Source organism: Platalea leucorodia (assembly GCF_965183815.1).
Source record: "Platalea leucorodia genome assembly, chromosome: 20".
Classification (NCBI taxonomy): domain Eukaryota; kingdom Metazoa; phylum Chordata; class Aves; order Pelecaniformes; family Threskiornithidae; genus Platalea; species Platalea leucorodia.
The window spans coordinates 7,882,935-7,903,728 of record NC_138842.1 but is presented as its reverse complement, the minus strand read 5'-3'; the positions used below and the strand labels follow the sequence as shown (position 1 = coordinate 7,903,728).

The window sequence follows — 20,794 nt, the reverse complement described above, 5'->3', positions numbered from 1 at the left end:
ATCCAGCGTGGCCTGACGAGGTTTCCTCCCGCCTGCCCCATCGCCCCCGGCCGGCGGTGCCGGGAGAGCCGAAGCCGCCCTCCGTAAAGGCTGCTCAGGCCGCCCGGGCCACGTCCGCTCCTTCTTCCAGCTCCAAACCTGGGAAAACCAGAGCTGGGGATCGGGCTTTCCCCGCCCAGCTCGGACAGCTCTGCCCTCTCCCGCCCGAGCCGCAGCGCCAGCCTTCCTCCAACCTTCCTCCTCGCTCCTTCCAACCGCCCCTGCCCGGCGCAGCCCCGGTTTTCCCGGCTCCCCGGGAGCAGGGCACGGAGGGCCGCGAGCAGCCCCAGCACCCCGCAGGGCCTCCCGCGGCCCCGGGGCTGGGAGGCGCTGGGTGACTCACGTCTCCGCAGCCAGAAAGCGCTGGGAGGGCAGAGGAGGGACGGATGGGGGAGAGGAGGGTTTTTAAGACTTTATTTGGAAAGCTACACAAAAGGGCTTTGCTGATTAAAAAACAAACCCCAGCTTTAAAAAAATAAACCAAGGAACCCCAAGACAGGCGAACAAGCCAACCCCGCTCGCAGACGAGCCACTGCCAGAGCAACTCGGCCTCCCCTTCCCAGCCCAAAGCCGGCCCTGCCCGCGGCCTCGCCCCTCCCGGCCCCCGGGCACAGACTGAGCCCCAGCAAGCGGCGGGGAGGCACCGGGGCGCTGCCACGATCCCCGCCGCCAGAGCTGCTTCCGTGCCCGCTGCGGCAGGGACAGCCCCGTCCCGCCCCGCCGAAAGCCCTGCTGCCTTCCGCCTCCCCAGCCGCTCGCCTGCCTGCGGGAGACGAGGAGGGGGCGGCGGGGTCAGAGCACAGGGGATGGGGAGCAAGCGCTGGTTGGAGATGGGCAAAATGACTCCCTGCTTCGAAGCTGGGCTACCTGGCAGGCACTGGCCCGCTCCTAGCCCAGCAGGGCAGGCAAATGACAGCGCCGCGGGGCTCCTGCCTGCAGAGGCAGCTGCCAGGGGCCCTGCCACATTTTCCAGGCTCGCTCTGCAGAAACTGGGGACAAAGCGACACTTCTTCCCCATGCTGCAAGGCCGCGGGAGCCGTGGCAAGCAGGGGACTCCGTGCGTAGCTCCGCCACGGCCGCCACGTGCCCAGGAGGCATCGGCGTGGGGCCTTGCTCCCCGCACAAAGGGAAGCCCTGAGTGCTGCTGCAGGGCAGGTTCCGTTAGGAATGGGTTTAAGGCTTGCTTTGTTTTCCAGAGCGAGGGAAAGGGAAGCTCCCCTTCCGCTGCCAGCACTCTTTCTCCTTGTTTCTGAGCCACTTCCAACACCACCTTCCGCAGGACACAGTGGCCACGGTCCCTGGTGGCTCGGGAAGTCTCTGCCGCCCGTGCTCGGGAAGGACGTACCGAGTGGGAGGGCTGCAGCCCAGACCCCAGCCCCCGCTAGCACGTCTGGTGCTCCCTGTCCTCCGAGAGGAGCTCGGCTGTCGCCTCCCGGCCGAGGTAGCCTGCCGCGGCGGGGGCCGCCTCGCGGAAGCTCGCAGCTCTGCCGCTGCTGGCAAGTTTGGGGCGGGTGGGGGTCCAGGACCCCTCCTCCCCCTCGGCCTCCCGGGCGGGCTCCGGCTGCTCACACTCCATCTCGACGTCCTCGATGTCCTTCTCCCGGTAGAGCGGCACAGACTCCATCTCCAGGCCGCTCTCCAGGGCTCTGTGCTTCCCTCCCTGCTGGTACCATCGGCAGACGGCGGAGTCGTTGCAGGTCAGGTCAAGCCCCACGTTGTTCCTGGTCAGGCAAACCTCCAGCATGTAGTAGAAAGTCCAGAACACGGCAAAGCATCCCAACAGCAGGAGGGTCTGCAAAGGAGGAAAGCCCTTGAGAAACAAAGCCCTCGACCACCCCAGAGCCCTGCTGTCGCCCAGCGGAGAGGGCGCAGCGCCGGGAGCACCACGACGCAGGTTCCCACTCCTCCCGTCCCCGCTGCGGAGGACGGGGCCTCCCCGCTCGGCGCCAGCCGGCAGCGTCCCGGCCCGCAGGCAGGCTCACCTTGAGGGTGTTGGCTGTGATCGTGTAGTGCTGCTCCTCGGGGATCTCCAGCCCCGGAGGGCAGGGCAGGGAGAAGTCGCTGCTCAGGTACCGCCCGCTCATGGCTTCCTCCAGCAGCCTGGGGGACAGAGGCGCCCGTGAGGGTCCCGCAGGCGGGGCTGCTCCAGGGAGGGTCCCCAATGCCCACGAAGGGGCTGGAGTGCCCCTTCCACCGCCGAGGGCTGCCCTGCTGGGTCAGAGCCAGCCAACGGCCCCCGGCTCCCCGGTGCAGCGTACCGAGGGCAGCCCCGGTGCCCCGGGCCAGCGGCCAGGCTGCAGCCTCACCCTGCCACGCACCTCGCAGCAGCGCTGCTCCAGCATCTCAGAGACCTGCGATGCCGTCCCTCAGCCCTCCATCTCCTGCCTCCCCACCAAGACGGCGTTGCGGTCTCCTACCTCTGCCGTTCCTTCATCTCTGCCGGGGACCAGGAGGAGCCGTACAGGGTCAGCTGCCACTGCTTCAAGGTCCCAGGCCTCAGGCTCTCATCTCCTGGGGAAGAAACAGGTTGGGCCAGTGGGAAACTCTGCCACCCGGCTGGGTGGCACCGCACGGAGCCAACCCGCGGCCGCCCAGGTGCCGAGCTGGCAGCTCCCCAGGACACGGCACGAGCTGCTGCCACCGCCCCATGGAGGAGGCCCGGAAGGCAGGACTCACCGATGTCCCTGATGACCAGTCTGTACGTGCCCTGCGCTTCCTCGCCCCAGCACCGGACCGTGGAGAAGGTCCAGTCAGCAAAGCCATTGGGGTCCCTGCCAAGGGGTGAGGAGAAACGACCCATCAGAGGGTAAGGCAGCCCGAGCCACGAGGCTGGACACGGGCCCTGACTCTCCGGCTCGGGGCCGGCTGGGCTGGGCGCCCTGCCCTGCAGCGTGAGCCTCCGCACCCCCGTCCCCCTCGGTGCTTACGAGTCCATGCTCCTGGTGGTCCCTATCAGGGACATCATGCCGCTGGGGCAGAAGAGCCTGATCTCCAGGTTGCCGCGGCGGGGGTGGGTTATGGTGACGGTGACCGCCACGTGCTCCAGGGTTCTCATGCCGGAGAGCTCCAGGTCGGCGGTGGTGACTGGGAAAGGGAAGGCAGGGTTTGCCGAGGCTGGTGGCCGGGATGGAGTCCCCAACTCCGGCCGGCCCTGAGGGGCTGCTGTGCCCCGTAGCGGGACCCACACGCTCGTCTCTGCCTCCTCCCAGCTGCCCCCGTGCCTCTGTGCCCCCGGAGCAAGAGGCAGGAGCCAGGGCGGCCGCACCCCGCGCAGGGAGGCTCTGCCAAGCGCCGGCAGCAGAGCTGCGCTGTGCTCGGAGGCCCGGCCTTGGCCCACGCTCTGGAAGGAGCCTCCCTGTCTGCCTGAGCCGAGCCGCCCACGCGCCTCCCCGGCTAGCACAGGCAAAGGTGTCCCGGCACGCTTCCTCCCGGGCACCCCGGCACGCTCGGGCTGCTGAGACGGGCCGGGAGAAGCCAGGTCCTCCCAGACCAGAGGTGCGGGAGGCAGCTGGGACTGGCCGTCCTCTGCCCGCAGCGGTGCCCTTTGTCCCCCCCCGAGGTCAGCCAGGACCAGGCAGGATGGAAAGGACGGTGAGAAAGGAGGGGTGAAAGGCAACAGCAGCGTTGGCAGTGGGAAAGCTGACTCCCGGGCATCTCCCAGCACGTCCCAGGGCAGGAAGACGATACAAACCCACGCCTTCCTCTGCTCCCAAGGAGGGGGCCCAGGCTCTCGTCTACCAGTGGCCTCTCGCCTGCAGCCGAATCCTCATTTCACAAGCGGGGCCCGGCTGCTGCCTACACGACTTGTGCCACTGCCCCACGGGCTCCCCGACATCCAGCTCTTCCCCCGGCCCTGACTCACGGCTTGCGGATTCAGGAGCCCACCCAGAGCGCTTTGGCCGCTGCAATGAAATAATACCTCGTCCTTCACCAAATCCTTCCTGCCCTGGATCTGTGCCAGCTTTGGGCAGCCCTGGAGGCTGCTCTGAACCCACGGTTACCCAGGGGCCAGGTTTGGAAAGAGGACTGGGATGAGAAGCCCGGTGTCCGTCTCAAACCGTTCGCAGCCCCAGAGCTGCTAATTATAGCACAGGAAACCCCAGCCCGCCGCGGAGCGGATCCCAGCCTCTGGCTCGGCCTCCTCCCGGCAGCCCCGGCCGAGCGGCAGGTGGGTGCTCCCCGACATCTTCCCAGCGGGGAGGCGGGCGCACCCCAAGCCAGGCAGCCTGCCTGCAGCGGCCGGCCAGCACGCTCCCCGGGCCCACGCGGGGAAGGGGTTAACCCCGAGTCAGCCTGCCCTACCCGGGGGACAGCAGTGCCCCCGGCATTCCTCTGCTCTGCTTCTCCAAAGCGCCTCTTTTCTGCCTCTCCCAGCCCCTGCTGCCTGCCCAGCTTTCAGCTCCCGACTCCTTTCAGGGCAGAGGGAGCTGCCGGACCCCCAAGCCTGCCCTCAGAGGCAGAGCGGGGCTAAGCCCGCTGCCAGCCCGAGGAGCGGGGTGTCACCCCTCTGTCCCGCTGGGGCCCAGCATCTCTTCAGCCTGCAGCAAGGCGGGGAGGGACAGGACCACCTGCAGGGGGTTGCCGGCCTGCCGAGCTCCAAACTCTTTCCAGGGGCACCTCTGTCTGGGGGAACAGCCTCTGGGCGCTGCCCGGAGCCCCTCTGCCAGGAGCCGCAGCTGGGGCAGCGAGGGGCGCGGGGCCAGGCCCCCCGGGACAGCATCTCCGGTGGGACAGGGAGGGCGCCGCGCAAGAAGCTGTGCCCAGCCGGAGAGCCAGGCCCTGCTGGGGGCCGGGGAGGGCTTGGGGCCAAGCCCTCCTTCCCACTGGTAGCTGCCGGAGCAGCGCCTTGTTTATGTGGACAGAGGTTGGCCAAGTCGGGAGCTGGAGCATTACCTAAAATGGTCAAAGCCAGAGGAGCAGGTCTGGCTGCTGCCCAGCCTGGCCGTGCTCGCTAATGCCTGTCTGGCTCCTCAAAGACATCGGTCTATGGGATGGAGTTATCGGGGAGGGGACCACATCAGCAGACACAGATCCCCTGGGGAAGGGCAGCGGAAAGAGAGAGGAAAAAGCCCAGGCGGCCCAACGCTTAACCCCTGCCTGGCCTCGCGCAGCCCGGGGCCGGCCCCGCCAGGCTGCCAGCGCGCCCAGCTGCGCCCCGTGCCAGCGGGAACGGGCTGGATCCCCGGCCTCGGTGCGTACGAGCACGTGCTCTCACGGGGCACACCCGCTCTTACCGTTCCAGGCGACCTCCAGCTCCTGCGGGAGTAACGGGATGCTCTTGCCCTCCTTCAGCGCAGGGCTCGCGTACGAGGCGAGGTACGGGACGGACTCCCAGATCTGCCAGGGCAAAGGCGAGAGGATTCAGCACGAGGTCCCACCCTCCCTGCGCATCCATCTCTCCATCTCCGATCGCTCTTGCAAGCTGCTCCTCTCCTTCAGCACACCGAATGCGTGTGGACGCGGGCCCAGCTTGGGCCCAGGCCAAGGGGCCTCTCCCGACGCCGCTCTGGGGCACGCAAAGCCGGGCAGCACGCGCGGGCTGCGGCGAGCGCCGCGGGGCTGGAGAGGAGTGCCCGCAGGCCTAGGAGAGGGGGGAGAGCGGCTGCCTGCGGGCTAGCGGGGCCGATCGAGACTCGGGGCTCCCCAGCTCTGCGTTTGTCTCCGCCTCCACCCAAGTGGCTCGGAGCCGTTACTTGAAGCCGTTCCGCTTCAACCCCAGGGGCAGGAAACGTAGCAGAACCCCAAGCCCTGCGGGACGAGAGAGCAGCCCGAAAGTCCCTGTGAAAGAGGGGGCATTGCTGGCAACCGGCAGCGCCCCGGCACAGCCGCGCCGTGCTCTATGCAGGAGCGAGACCGCATGCCAAAGGGATGTGCCCTGGCCTCCATGCGACTGGAGGCACGGGGAGGAAGAGACGGGGACGCCCCTGCCTGCTCTGACCGCACCGCTCCCTCGGCAGCCCCAGCGGCCCCCGGGACGCGGAGCCCGGAGCTGCCAGCTGAGAGCGCCCCGCTTCCTCGGGGCGTGACGCCCTCCCTGGAGCCCAGTGCGTAGGGAGGAAGGTGCTGGGGCTGCTGACGAAACTCCCCAAGCCATGAATCAGAGCTGTCGTCTCCCACCAGCGAAGGCTCTCGCCCATGGCTATATATAGTGCTGAGAGAGCAGCAGCTCGGGGGCAGGTTTCAGGCGTTGCCGAAAGCCTGATTACTTCATACCAAAAGCAGCCTCACAGCGAGGGCCGGCAGGACGACGGCCAAAGCGCTGGCACTGAACGGCAAGGGTCACCCCACGTCCATGGCCTGTCACCGTGCCACTGGGCCGGGTCGGCTCTACCTGCCCCGGGGCACGGCTGGGACGGGAGGGGAATTACCTTGGCAGCGTTAACCAGCCTCCAGGCGTTCAGCAAGCCGAAGCCGTGCTGGTGGCTGTGGCTGAAGCCGGCCTGGTTGACGTCCCACTTCGCGTGACGATCCTCGTACTGGAAAGAAATGCAGGGCACTCTTGTTACCTCGGGGGACACCTGCGAACCCCGAGCAGAGGGAACCGGGCCTGAAGGGAAGGAGGCTCAGAAACATCCCGCAGCAGCAGGGAAGCAAACCCACATGGCCTTATTAGAAAGAAACAGGTCGACCTTTGTTTGAAACAAGTCCCAGGACAAACAGGCTTCCCAGCTCCTCAGAAAGGAAATCAAGCAGCACGAAAGGGCACAAATGCCTCTGCTCTGAAACATCCCAGCTGCTCCCTGCCGCCCAAGCCACAGCCTGTGGGACGGCAGAAGCCTTGGGGAGAAGGAACCGAGTCCTTTAAATCAACAAGAGCCGGGCCAGGACGGATCTGGGTCCCATCACTTATCAGCTTGTACTACTCCGGCAATGCTGGCCTGCAGTTGTGGAGAACACTGCCCTGTGCCAGAGCGAGCACGGCATTAGCTGGACACGGGCTCCTGCTCTCCGGAGGGGCGCGGAAGAAGCCCTGTCCCTAAGCTGAATCCGGCAGCTCCAGTCAGTTCCCACTCCCGCTCTCCGCAGGGAAGCTGTGCTGGAGTCGAGGCCGAGCGAAAGGAAGGGCGGTGTTTGCTGCCGAGCTCTCCGCTACGTCTATTTCCAAGAGCCCGACTCTCTGGAGAGCCCGAGGAAAGGCCCGCGCAGGGCAGAGCTCCGCGCTTTCCCGCGGGGCAGCATCGCGGAGAGGCGTGCCGGCCCTTCGGCCGGGCCAGCCGCACCGCGCGCACACAGGCTCCCAGCACGGTGAGCCCCGGAAGACCTGTGTGCTGGCAGATGGAGGCATCCCTGGAGCAAATACCCCATTTATTATCATGACGGAAGAGAATGCCTCAGCCGCATTCCTGGGAGGAACAAGGGGTGAAGGGAAAACGCAATCCCTTTGCTGGGAGCCAGACAACCGGGAGATTTACGGAGGGGCAGGCAGACATAAACAAAGATGTGCGCAGCAGGACCTCGGCCATCCTGCAGCGTCCCCGAAGGGCAGCCGGAGGGAGGGAGGGCGGGCCGCTCACCTTGGTGGTGGTGAAGACAATGATGTGCTGGACGTCTCGCCAGGTGAGACACGGCCGCACCTGCAGCATCAGCGCGATCATCCCGGCCGCAAGAGGAGCGGCGGCCGATGTCCCCGTGTGGCCCTCCGTGCAGCCCGTGCCTTTCTGCAAATCCCAGTCTGTTGTCACCTTCCGAGAGAGAGGAGAGAGGCCTCCTGTCAGGCCGCTGTTTGCCAGGCCGGGGTGGCTGGGACAGGCACCCGAGCAACCGAGCACGCAGCCCCGGCCCCGAGCCGTGCCCTCCCCACACCAGCTCCACCGGCCGCCCACGCTCAGGCCGGGACACAGCTGCTGGCAAAAGCCCCGGCGACACAGGCTAGCGTGACCCCCACCCCATGCAAAGGGCATGAGGGACGGGGGCTCCGGGGCTCCCCACCATCCTCCTGGATGCAGCTAAGCAATGAGCAATGCCCGAGCACTCCGGGCGAGGGCAGCCCGGGCGCCCTGCCTGGAGGCCGGGGTCCTCCTTTACCGCGCGAGCACCCCAGCAGCGTGCAGGGTGGTGCGCAAGCCGGTGGGTTTTCTCCGCAGCCCTGCGGCGCTGATTTACCGCTTGCGCGTTTCCGTCAGCAATGCTCTCGTAACTTCTATTGCTCTACCGCAAGCCGGACGAGGAGGAAAAGATCCCCCACGGGCTGGCTGGACGCACAAGGAGGAGGCTTGGAAAACTGGGAGCGCGAGGGGAGAAAAGACGGAGTCAGCAGCTCTGGGTCCCCCCGGCCAGCCCTCTCCGGCACCAAGGGCCCTCGGGGGGCCCGATTTTCATTTGCGGAGGACAGTGAAAACCTTCTGCACTGCAGGACGCCTTTGGCTGGGCTGAGCTGACTGTCCTGGGGGAGAGAGGAGCTCGCCCAGCCCTGCTGCGGGGCTTGCGAGGGCGCTTTGTGCAGCCAGCAGTGCCTTTCCCCGTTCTGCCGGGCAGCCAGCCCAGCCAGGCGCGTCTACACGCGGTCTGCCCCAGGTGAACAGACGGGAAAGCCTTCGAGCAGGGAGAGGGGCATGAGGTTCGGCAGAGAGCGGGAATCAGAGCGTGACAGCCCCGGCAGGGGAGAGCATTGCCGCACGCCACGCTGGGCCGAAGAGCTGGGCTTCTCTGCACCGTGCCAGGGCACGCAGCAGCCTTTAAAGGGACCGCAGACACTCACGCAGCACCTTCACACCCCTTCCTGCGAGATTTGCTACGTCAGAAGGAAAAGGAGGGACCGCAGCCCGCGGTCCCTCGCCCAGGGACACCTCCTGCCTCTCTGCGACCGCAGGGAAAGACGGGCAGGGAAAGGCGAGCTGGGGCAGCGGGGCGGCACCCAGGCCGAAGACAGCACACCAAGGCCAGCACCCGGCGTCTGACCCCCTTCACAGAAGGCTTTCGGACAAAACGAGAAAGTTCTCTCTCCCAAGGGTTCCCCCCTCCAGAGGAAAGACAGGGGGAGGTGGTCCTAAACCCCCTGCCTGCACGGGCCGCATCTAATCTGTCCATCTCCCAGCCGTCTCTTGTGCAGGGGCAGCTTCCCCCCAGACGGGAGGGAGGAATTTGCAGCACATGAGCTTTCTCTCTGCGGTTGCTGAGATCAGGCTGGGAGACAGGGGGGGCAGCCAGAGATCCCGTCATCCTCCCTCGGCCGAGACCAGAACAACAACGAGAGCAGGGCAGCAGCAGGGGGAGAGGGTCAGGGATTAGCTGCCGAAAAGCCTGGAAGCGTTTCCCAGGCAGTGCCTGGCCAGGACGGGGGTACCCAGCAGAAACCAGTACAAGGTGGGAAGGACAACACCACAGCTCCCCAGTCGAGAGGCACGGCCCTGCGCTGGGAGCTGGGACGCAAACAGTCCGGCGCGGGGCTGAGCAGAGCGGCTCGGGCAGCTTCTCCCCAGGGCAAGGGCAGGAAAGCACCTTTGCAGCCGCTGCTTGCGCAGAGGTTAGCTAAGGATAAGGAACAGCAGCTTTACGCCGCTCTGGACCACGGACGGGTGCTCTGGCCTGCGGCAGCCATAGCCAAGGCACAGCAGGGTCCCGCGCCGGCCCTGCTCCCCTCTCCCCTGCCCGCAGCCAGCTCGGCTACAGAGGCTGGACCAGCTCTTGCGAGAAGCTTCCGATTTCAGCCAACATCCCTGGGGCCTCTGGAGGCGGCGCCGCTTCGCGCTGCTCCCCACGCGCGAAAAGCAGCACCGGTTCAGGGAGAGGCACGCGCCGCCCACACTCGAACACCGCGAATGTTCCCCGGGCTACGCTGGCCACGCGCGCAGAGCCTTGCTGCCCCAGGACCAAAACACCAACTCAAAGGAGCTGCCGCCGCCCAAGACAGCCGCTGCGCACGGGGACCCCGAGCTCACCACCAAGGGTCCTGGGAGACCCTCGCTTCAGGGACAACGCGTCCCGGTCGAGAAGCGAGGACTGCGGACAGTTTCCTTTGGAGAGAGAGGGGAACGGGGCCTGAACTAAGCAACTCCGGGGGAAGACTCATGGCAGTTACCGTTTGGGAACCTCCCCATCTTCGCTGCTGACCACAGCGTCACTCCAGCACAACCGGGCCTCCGCAGAGGAACCACACGGGACCGTGCAGAGCACGCAGAGCCTCAAAAGAGGGAGCTTTCCCCAATTACGGCACCTGACTGCAAACCGAATGCGTCCGTCCCCCTGTGCTCCCCGCGGGGAGACAGCCTGCGCTGCCAAAAGCTGTAGGTTTTGTTGCCTTCCCTGCTTGACTCCACAGCATTCCGCCAGCCGTGAACAACCTCAGCTTGGGCTCGGACGCTGCACGTCCTGCAGCGAGCACCCTGAGCAGCACAGACTTTCGGTAGGAAACGCATCTAGTGCCAGAAGCCGTATTAAATTCTTCCCATTAAGGAAACCACACAAAGTTTACAGTCTGGTGAAAGAAAAAAACCCAGCAGATGGTCGCGGGGAAGTTAACTCCGACATCACTGAAGCACAGCTGAAGGGCACTCAGGAGCAGACTATCCTCCAGAAAAAGGGGCATGTAGGTTTTAACGTGGCCCGGGCTCACTAAAGGAGCGGCCGCGGCACTGCAAAGAAATGGGATGGCTCTGGCACGTGCTGTGCCTAGGCTACGCGTGGCATCTCGTCCTGGCTCCCCGATGGACTGCCAGCTCCCGTGTTAGTGGCCCATGTGGCCAGTATTCGAAAGGAAGGGGCGCTTGAGACCTTCAAAGCGCTTTCGCCAGCAGCGGGCTTGGGGGCAGCTGGACGTAAACCCAAAAGTCTGCAACTCACGGTGGAAGGGCAGCAGAGCCCTCGCTTGGCTGCCGTTTCCTTTTTTCCTAGCGTCAGTACTTTCCAAACCAGCTGGGGACAATCGAAGTTATTTCTGCAAGGAAAAATGAGCTCCGTTCTGGGTTTTACTTTCCCTGCCGCGTGAGCCGAGCCGTTGCTCCAGGCAGATTGTGCCGTGCTCCAGTTGGGCGCGGATTCCTGCCCTGGCTCTGGACGGCGAGAGGAGCTCGCCGAGTCCCAGGCAGGTGGCTGAGGAACCCAGGCTCTCCCTGTTCCCCCGGTTTACCCAGCACGCGGGGAAGCCTGTTCGACAAGCCTGGCTTCGGCTCCTCTCTGGCAGGCCCAGAGCCAGAGCTGCACGTCCCTGCTTGCAGGAGCACCCTGGGCCCCGTTCCTCATCCGCCAGGCCCCCAGAGACCCCCGAGCAGACGCTGCTGATGCTGATCCGCCACCGGGACTTCGCTGCCTCATCGGCTTCGCCAGGAAAGTGCCTTTGGGAACTGCCCATCCTGCCAGGAGATCCTCCCGGTGCCAAGCCAGGGACAACCCAACCCCGAACAGTCGGAGCTGGGAGCCAGTGACGTTTACCCCAAGCTGCCCCAGGGTGGCTCGGGCTCCGCAGTCCCCGCTGGCACCGCAGGACAGCAACGGGTCGCCGCCACACGGGCTGATGAGCCTGGCAGCCCCCTGAGCGCATCAGCACCAAGGGAGGAACGCGCTGGGTCAGGCCTGGGGCTGGTAAAAACAGGCCCGGCTGCTTGGCTCAGGCAAAAAGGACATTTTGTTGACAAGAAGTCATTTTCTGGCAAAAAAAGGAAAAGCTGATAAAAATATTCCGAAAAATTCAGCTGGGAGAGGCACACGTGCCAGAACAGAGAAGGAGCTGGGGCCAAGTAGTTGAAAGAGCCCACCGCTGCTCCCAGCCCTCCGTGCTCGCCCGTGCTGCCGCATCCCCTCCGCGCAGCAGCGGGGGGCTGGCTGGCGGGGAGCGCCGCAGCCCCGGCGGAGCTGAGCCGCAGCCGCCCCTGCCCCTTGCTCTTCAGGAAAGCCCACGGTGGCTCGGGAGTCTCGCTCCAGGCCCCCTCCTCGCCGCGCAAAGGGGGCCCACGCGCTGCTGGGATAAAGCTCGTCTTCTGCCGGCTGTCCCCGGGGCTGAGCCGGGGGAGCTCCCCAGACGACATTCCCAGGGCCACAGCGCAGAGGAATTTCTTAGGGGTCACCCAAGCGGCCCCCGTCCCAGAGGGTGTCTGCCTGCAGCTGCCAGCAGGGAGATAAGGGAGCAGAGTCCCCGTCCCTGTCGGTCTGACATCCTGCCCGCGCTTGAGGCGACCAAAATGACACGCGGGATCTGCGTTGGGGGCCAGGAAGCTCAGCGTGCCCGCGACCACCCTTGCAGAGAGAGGGTCACCGCACTGCGAGTTACAGGCTGACGGAGAGCGACGACACGGGAAACGACTACAAACAGGAACCTCCCTCTCGGGGCACTACTTACGTTGGACGTAGATAAAAAGCACGTTCATCCCCTGCCTCACAGAGGAACCCAACCACCAGCCCAAGGCAGATGCGTGGCACTCAGAAGGGACAGAGCTTCGTCCCTTCTCCGCCCCGGGGCCGGGTGCGGCCAGCGGCGCGCAGGGGAAGACACGCGGCTCGCGCGCTACTCACAATGCTCCTCATCATCTTGTCCCCGCCGCTGAAGGTCACCGCTAACATGGAGGCACATTCCTCGGCATAGAACGGCATGGAGCCCGTCTCGTCCACCGCCCCTGGGAAAAAGCGAAAGGCATCGGCCGTATGAAGCCTGTTTCGGTTTAACTGCTGGAACTGCAAGGTGGGGAGCCCCGGAGGCCTGTCCTGCTGGCTGTGCTTTTTCCCGGGCTGGGAGCTGGGCAGGGAAATTGGACCCAAGCCTGTATTTTTCATGGCTGGCAGACCTGCAGGAAAGGCAGCCCCGGTAAATAACCTTTCACTGTGCTTAATATTACACAGATCTTCTCCCCCTCATGTAGCTTCTGGCCTCGAGAAGACGGATTAGGCGTTTCTTTTCTAACAGGCATGGTGGGAACGCTGCATTTCAGGTCGCTCCCTCCACATGGCAGCGTGTCTGTCGCAGCCCCAGCGACGGAGACCTGAACCCAGGCAGGGATTTCTTTGGCCTCCTCTTGCTCTGTAGGTCAAAAGAAAACTGCAGACTCGAGGGCTGAAGCCCCTCTACACACTGCCACGTTCGTTCCCAGAGGACAGACGCTTTCCCACAGATTCCCACTATCCAGCCAGCTTCCAGCTGGGCAGCTTTTGCGCTTTTGGGACGATCCCATTTTTCCACGCTGGGAAGGAACGAGACGGAAGACACGCGCGCTCACCTATCGTGACGGTATAGATGGAGTTGGCATAACCATCGTAGTTGCAGTTGTCGCTGTGTTGCCCGCCATTGCCACTGGCCACGACGAAAATGCTCCCAAATCCCCTGCGACCCGCTATCACGCCGTGCTGCAGGGCAGCCTGCGGAGAAGGAAGCGTGGCTGGTCAGGGCACGCAGGCAGGCAGGCCCTTCCCGCGCCCTGCCCTGCCCCGCCGACACCCGAGGGTTTCTGCCAGCAGCCACGGCTGGCTGCGAGCCGCGGGGAGCAGGGCTCTCCCGGGCCTCGCGGCGCACCTCGCTGCTAACCCAGGCGCGGACGGACGCGCGTGCCTCTCCCGAGCTGCCCGCGCTGGGGGAGCGCTCGCCCCGCGGACGGCTCGCAGGCACAGGATGTGCCGGAAGGCTCTGTCCTGGCATCTCCATCCAGCAACCAAAGTCCACGCTCCGAGATTTCAGTATCCAGCCCTGCCAAGTGCTCGGGGTGATAGCGGGGCCAGCCACAACCCCTCTGGGCCGTATTTCACCCGGCTAGCGGAGTCAGGGAGCTGCGTCTGTTACAGCCCCGACCAGACACCGAGATTCCAGAGCGAGTGTGTTACAAAGGCAGCGACGCGGCCAATGTCTGGGCTGGGGAACGGCCCATCTACAGCTTACTACGACTTTAAGCGGATTCTGCCTTAAAAATAAAAAGAGAAAAAGGAAAAGCAACCTTCCAGGCAATCGCAACACAAAGACTGGCCAGCATGTGAACTCCAGAGGAAGCACAGCAGCCTCAGCCCCGCCAGCTTCAGCAGGGCTCACTCCGGAGCTGGCTTCTCCGGAGCATCGAGGCTTTCCCGCCGACGGAGACTACCCACGGGCGGCTGCTGCCCTTTTGCGAGGCCCCAGCTCCCACAGGCGCTTGGGCTTTGCCTTCACGGAGAAGCACAACTGCACCAGCCCCGCTCGGGAAGCGCGTTTCCAGGCCGACACCTTGCGCAGACGACGCTCCCGCCTTGCTAAAGGGTACGTGTCTGAGGGACAAGCAAGGAAGCAACCCTGCTGGAAACCAACCCTCCTCCTCTGCCCTCCCCTCGGCGGGTGAAGGCACGTACTGCATCGCCCAGACAGCCCTCCAGCCGCTCTGCTGCGGTACAGCGAGCTCTGCTTGTGCTCTGTGTCCCAGAGCCTGTTACAGCTGTCTCTGCACGCAGGAAGAGAATAAATTAACTTGCAGAACTGGAAACCATTTGTCATCGTGAACCGATAGCTCAGTTGTCAGCGTTGCTCCCGACAGCAGAGTAACTGCTATCTTGCGGTTAGAAAAGTACAGCGCAGGGCTGCCAAGCAAAAGAGAAATTAAGGAGAACCACGTCCCAGGAGCAACGCGGTGCCAGTTTTGGGGCACCCTCGGTGACCCCCGCTGCGGCACCGGGGCAGCGGGAGCACGGGCACGGCGGGAACGCCGTAATGGCCTGGGAAGGAGCTTCGTCTGGAAGGACCCGCTGCAGTCCCCTGCGAGCGAACGCAGCCATCGCCCCAGCCCCTTATTCACTCCTAGGAGTTGAGGGCACGCTGCCTGCCTCGAGAACCACCCTTAGCGCTAGGAACGCTCGGTCTCCCGAGCGGAGAGCATCCCTTGGGTTGCAAAAGTTGTCAGAATAATACCACGGCTTGCGAAAGAGCATTTTCCTGCTGGAAGCAGCCTCTCCTTGGACAGCTTGTCTAATGCTTCCCGAACGCCACCCTCCCGCAGCAACGTCACCTCTCCCCGCCGCATGGTAACGCGCAACACCTCTGCTGGCAGCGATGAAAGCAAGCCAGCGTGTGCTGCGCCACAGCAGCGTCCCTCCGCGAGCGGCGGAGGGCTAGCCCAGGGGTGACCCGTGCTGCTGGGACCGTTTTTTACCTTTCCCAGTTGATGGGGGCCATCCACGGTCTTCCCATCGTCATCTGGACCCCAGCTGCAAAGAGAGGCACCATGAAGTGACAGCCCCAGGAGTCGCAGACAGCAGCTCTTCCTCCCAGTACAGTTTGCTCGCCATTACAGCGAGCTACGAGCAGCCACCAGCGACTCCCAGCACCACGACTGGGATCGGAGGGTGCTGTACTTTCCCATCCGTTAGGCTGGCCCCTCGCTGCTGGGGCATCACCGTCGTGTTTGCCCTGTGCCCCTGGGTCAGATTCCAGTGGACAAAATGTTTGATTTTTATCTAACAAGCAGCTTCTCACGCATTCCAGTCCCCGTCACACGGCTCAGCCGGGGCTCCCCAAGCACGGCGGGGGGCACGGTGCCCCCTCCCGCTCAGCCAGCCTGCGGGACGAGCTGCAGCAGCGCTCAGAAGAAGGCCTTGCGCCCACAGGTGCCGCGCACAGCCCGGGCCAGCTCTCCAGCAGCGGGAATACTGCTGTTACTCTTAAGAGCGGTAACAGAGAGCCCCACCTGACGCCCCCGGCTGCAAACCCCCTCGAGGTTCAGCGGCGCAGAGCCCGAGACAGCCGGGCTGCAGGGCACAGGCGGGCAGCCAGCCCAGGGGACAGGCAGGGCGCTCCCTCCGTGGGACAGACCCGCCACCCCGCACGAAAGCGGCGCTGACCGCGGCGCCTCAAGGCTAGCTGGAGCCAGAGGAGGAGAGGGGCTGGTGTGCGCATTCAGCCGCCAACCGTGCCCCCCTCCCCAGGCAGAGCGGAGCCCGCGGCCCCTCGCTGGGCGTCGGCGTGGCCCGGCGCAGGGTCCCCTCGGGGCTCACCTGCAGCTGTAGATGTCGTTGATCTGATAGTGCTTGTTGAAGGCGATGGCCTCCATGCTGTCGGTGAGGGGCCCGTCCAGCACTCGGATGCCTGCAGGACAAAGGACAACGAAACGTGACTGAAGCGGATCAAAGTAAGCTGCATAAACAGCGCAGACAAATTCCTCGGCAGGTTCACACCGGGGACACTCGCTCTCCCAGCCTGACCAAACCAGCTCTCCCGAAGCTGTAACCCTGCAGATGAGACCGCAGGGGCTGGGTGTGCGTGAGCGATTGTAGGTGCACCCTCGCGCACAGCTCCGCATCCTCTGCTGGACGTGGCTTTTCTGCCAAGCACGTCCTCCAGTCCCCCTGCCGGGACCAAGTCGGTGACGGTGACAGCACAACTGAACACCAGCTGGGCTCGCTCCCGGGCGCCCCGAGCCGCCCTACGCAGAGCGCTGCTCCCCAGGGGCTTCTTCACATCCTGCCCTCAATTAGCCTGCTGATCTGCAGGGCTAGTCACCGCCCGGAGCAATTGCTCCCCCTTCCAAGTCGCCACACGGCCAGGCACAGCGTCGGGACGGGCGGCACGCTTGCCCGCTGAGGGAAGGGCTCAAGAGACGTGGGACGCCGCAACTACTGTGCTCAGGCCAGGAGGGCGAGGCCACCTCTCCACGAAACCATTGAAGACTCAATGCTGAGTTTTCAGTGACACAAACCATTGATAATTACAGTTTTGCATCACAGTTTCGGCTGGCAAAGGATGTTACAAATGGAAACCAGGCACGCATCTCAATTAAGCCTATTTATAAACAGTGCAACCGCCCACCCATCTCAGCTCTTGCCTGACACAGCACACGCGGCTTTTTACTGTCGCATCGGAGCCTCCCCCGTGGAGGAGCGGAGCAGCCCAGCTAGGGATGTGCCGGCTCTCCCCGCGCCGGCGGGCACCGCGCTGGCTCCCGCACTTCCACGCTGCCAGGGCGGTCTCCCCGTTCCCCCGCGGAGCTCCAGGCTGCCCCGCTGTGCTTGCCCCGCGAGGCCAGGCACAGCTTTGGAGAGCTGAAGCCCGAAGAAGTGCCAGGTCCCGCCTGAGCGACCCAGGGTTAAACCCTCCCTATTCACCGTGCTGCGGTTAAACTATGAGCTCATCTTTCCTTCTGCCAGCTGGGCTTTGCTAGCAGCCTCTGCCCGCTGCCTCCCAGGCAGGCCGGAGCCCGGGGACCCGGCTGCGCCGCGATCAGGGCGGCTGCGCAGGGAGCACCCCGTCGGGGCGAGGCTGGGAGGGAGCCGAGCGCAGGGCGGGGGTGCGGAGCCGCCTGCGGTGCCCTTGGGCGAGCCCCCGGCCCCCAGCACCCTGCCGGCACCCCGGGGCCCACCCGCTCCCCAGCCCCGTGTCACAGCCAGGGAACGTGGCACCATCTGCCGGGTACGGAGAGAATCACGTCCCAGGCTGCTCCGCTCTGCCAGGGACGCATCCTGCCCGGCACAGAGACCTCGCCTCCCTCTCTGAAGGAGGCCGAGAGCTCCGGAGACAGCCGAGGCCGCAGCGGCGCGTTCCCTGGCTTGGCACAGGAGAGACGCGCAGCCGGACCTTCGCGCCCCATCCATCGCACAAGGCGACCCGAGACCAAGGGCCGGGGCAGCACGGGGGACTGGCAAACGTTTGCTCCCCCGGTGCCTCCAGATACAGCCGGCAGCGTTGCACCGGAGCGGGCACGTCGTCACACGTCTGCCTGGCTTAGGCCGCGCGGTATGGACGTGCCTCTGCCGAAAGCTCTGTGGCCGGGCAGGCGGCGTGCCGGGAGTACTCTGGAGAAGCTGCCCTGGCACACGCTTATCCCGCTTTCCCAGGAACTGGCTCCTCTGGAAAGGAGCTCAGGCAGACGCCGGTTCCTCCCTCCGACAGCCCAACCAGCCTGAGCGAGGCACCGGCTGACTCAGAGCCGCCTCGGCCAAGCCACCCCTCCCACGGAGCCGTGCCCCGGCCCCACGGCATTGGAGATGAGACGAGCCGGGCACGAGCGCAGCACGTCGGGGTGCTGAGGCCCGCACGTACCTGCGATGCGGCTCCCGTAGGCAACTCCCACCGTGCAGAAGCTGTTGTTTGGCACAGCCGCGATCTCCCCGGCGCAGCGGGTCCCGTGGTGGTTGCCGTTCTCCTCGTCGGGGTGAGGCATAGGGTCGGGGTCATTGGAATTCAAGTCGTAGCTGCCTTCTGGGCTCTGAAAACAGACCCGCAGCCACGACTCAGGGCTCTGCTCCCCTCTCTTCAGGAAAAGCGGGACCTAGGAGCCTGCTATGCGGGCTGACAACGCAGCCTGGAAGTCACGGGAACTTAGAGGCCGCTTCCACACAGGGCCGCAGCTCAACACTGCTATCTGCTGCTGCAGGAAAGGGACCGGCAGAGGCAGCTTTAGCAGCTGCTGCAGACTGCAGGGAGGCCGGCTCTCCCGTCTAAGCGGCTGCCTCCCACAGGCAGCAGGAAGGCTGGCAAACCCGCAACTTGGGTGCAAAATCTCCCAGGGAAAGGTGTGCCGCTGGCACTTCCCGCCCTGGCCGAGCCCAAGGCGACGGCGCGGGTCAGGCTTTGCCGGCAGCCGAGCACGGCCACGGCCACGCCGCGCTGCCCAGCGCCCTCCCGCCGCGGAGCCGGCACTCACATAATTTGGCTGTATGTCTTTGATGGTGTGCTCCACCCCGTCGTCCACCACCACCACCGTCACACCGTGCCCCGTCACGTTCCGCTCCCAGACGCCCGTGACGTTGATGTCCTTCCCGGGGCTCTTGCGGTTGTTCTACGCGCCCGAAAGGACAGCGAGGGGAGAGGGAAAGCGGAGGAGAGGGTCAGCTGTGAGGAAAGGGGCTGCAGACCTTTGGGGCACGCTGGCTACGACGTGCGGGGCCGGGGCCAGCCTGGGAGCGCCGTGAGGAGTCACGGGAAATTTGTTTGATGTGGACAGCGAGCAACAGTCGCTTGAGCCACAAAGCAGAGAGCCCAGTGCCCACCCCGCGCCCCAGCCTGCTAACCGTACCGCCGAAACCCCTCTGCCCACCCCCGCGCCACCGGCGCGCGGCGAGCTGCCTCCTCCCGCTATCGCGGCGAGCACGCGGCGGGCAGGGCGAGCTCTCGGCGCGCTTCCTCCTTGCCTCAGGGACAGAAAGCGACCGTTTTGCCTGCCACGTGACAGCTCGCAGGTGGCCACGCCAACAGCCCGAGCCTGCCAGCACAAGGGGAGCCGGAAAACCACTCACCAGATGCCACTGCTGGGGGTATTTGGGATCGTTAAAGTGCAGGCTGCGTTTGGAGCGTTTCAGAAGCTTCTGTTCCGAGTGCCACCGCACGCTGTCGTGCTGTGCAAACAAAGTGTCCACCGACCTCCTTATTGCTTCGGGTTCGCTCGCCGCGTGGCCGTCGGGCTGGTAGGCGAAGAGGTAATGGCCCTTGAGCTCCCCGACGCGGCCCATGTTCACCAGCCCCGCGGTGCGGGCCAGCTCCTCCGCCCGCTGCTCCAGCTCCTCCTCGGGCGCGTCCAAGCTGACAGCCCAGCTCAGCCCGCCGTGCCGGGCGTCAGCGCCGGCACCGCGCTCCCCGCCGCAGGCCAGCCCGTCCGACGAGGCCAGGGGGATCCAGGCGGCACTCAGCCAAAGGCACGTGTGGATACAGAGCGTGGCCTCCATCCCTGCGCTCCATAGCGGCACCCTCCGCTTCCAATGCGGCATCAGACAGGCGGGCTGCAAACAGCGGGAAACAAAACCGGTGAGAACCTGACCCGGAACAGGGTGGCCACGGCCTCGCCTCAAGCTCCCACGGAGCCCCGTGGCTCCGGGCGGGCAACGCCGGCACAGCCGGGCTTGTCACCAACCCTCCTGGCACAGCAGAGATCCCCCTTCCAGGGAAACCCCAGGCAGGGCGGCTCCTTCCCAGCGGCGAGGCCGCACCCAGGGCGGGCAGGGATGGATGCCGAGGGCTGCGGGGCCTGCCGGGGCGGGAACCCCAGGGCAGCGCGCCCACGCTGCCGGCTGGCAGCCGGGGCCAGCTCCTGCGCTCCCGGGGAAACTGACACGAAAGCGGCGAGGGGCAGCCAGCGCGCCAGGCCCCGCGGGCGCCGGTTCCCCTTCGGGGGGCTCGCTCCTCGCCTGCTGCGTGGCCGGAGGGGCCTGCGTCCACCCGGCGCGGGCGGAAAGCGCCGCCGAGCCCCGCTTCGGCCCCCGTCCCGCCGGCCGCGGCGCCGCACGGGCGGGAGGCGCCTCCCGAGACCCCGCTTCGTTCCCCCCACCGCGGCCGGAGCTCGACGCCCCGCGGCCGCCCCAGCCGCTCTCCTCTCCCCGTCGCCTCCCGGGCCCGCGACACGGCTCGCCCGCCGCGGCCCGGACCTCTGCCCCTGAGCCGAAGGGCCCCCCTGCCCGTCGCCGCCCCCAGAGCCGCTCCAGGGCGCGGCCGGGCCCGCCGGAGCCCTGCGGCGGCCCGGGGCAGGCGGGGCCGGGGCGGGCACCGCGCTCCCGGGGGCCAAAGCTCAGGGACGCCTCGGGCAAGCGCAGCGCTGAGCCCCGGGGGCGGACCCGCCGCCCCCGCTTCCCCGGTACCGGGCGGGCCGCCCTCAGCCCCGCCTGGGCCCGCCGGTGACAGCGGCAGCCGGGCCGGTGACCCCGGCCCGAGCGGGGGCCGCGGGGCTGCCGCCCTCCCCGTCCCGCTCCGCCCCGCTCCGTCCGCCCCGCCCCACCCCGCCGCCCCGGGCGCCCCCCCGGCGCCCCCCACCGGTCCGGTCCCGTCCCGCCCCGCCGGCGCTCACCGGGCCGGGGCCGGCGCCGCTGCCGGATGCCCGCGGCCGCTGACAGCAGCGTCACATCCGGCCGCCGCGCCGCGTCCTCCCCGCCGCCAGGGCGGCGCCCGCGGGCCGGG

General features: G+C 66.2%; 1 protein-coding gene across 2 annotated transcripts; it reads right to left on the bottom strand.

The window, feature by feature from the left end:
- Nucleotides 1-436: 436 nt before the first annotated feature.
- Nucleotides 437-20,764, bottom strand: PCSK7 (proprotein convertase subtilisin/kexin type 7). Of its 2 annotated transcripts, XM_082330637.1 has the most exons (16): nt 20,685-20,764; nt 19,147-19,626; nt 18,555-18,689; nt 17,951-18,116; nt 15,910-16,000; nt 15,069-15,123; nt 13,182-13,320; nt 12,484-12,584; nt 7,554-7,721; nt 6,408-6,515; nt 5,274-5,376; nt 2,967-3,123; nt 2,716-2,810; nt 2,457-2,550; nt 2,022-2,139; nt 437-1,831 (listed from the first exon to the last, which is right to left on the bottom strand). In XM_082330637.1, the coding sequence occupies exons 2-16, from the start codon at nt 19,612-19,614 to the stop codon at nt 1,421-1,423; spliced, it is 2,409 nt and encodes an 802-aa protein (XP_082186763.1). In that variant the 5' UTR covers nt 19,615-19,626; nt 20,685-20,764; the 3' UTR covers nt 437-1,420. The 2 variants fall into 2 exon arrangements, with proteins under 2 accessions (XP_082186763.1, XP_082186764.1); XM_082330638.1 differs by lacking the exons at nt 12,484-12,584; nt 13,182-13,320.
- Between the last annotated feature and the right edge of the window lie 30 nt (nt 20,765-20,794).

Bases quoted from the DNA above. Each gene is read 5' to 3' on its own strand.
- PCSK7 (XM_082330637.1), bottom strand. From the start codon at position 19,614: ATGCCGCATTGGAAGCGGAGGGTGCCGCTATGGAGCGCAGGGATGGAG. The intron at 18,690-19,146 runs GTGAGTGGTTTT...TCGGGCGCGTAG, and splicing joins ACCCCCAGCAGTGGCATCTG to AACAACCGCAAGAGCCCCGG. The intron at 12,585-13,181 runs GTGAGCGCGCGT...GCTTTTTCCCAG, and splicing joins CATCTATACCGTCACGATAG to GGGCGGTGGACGAGACGGGC.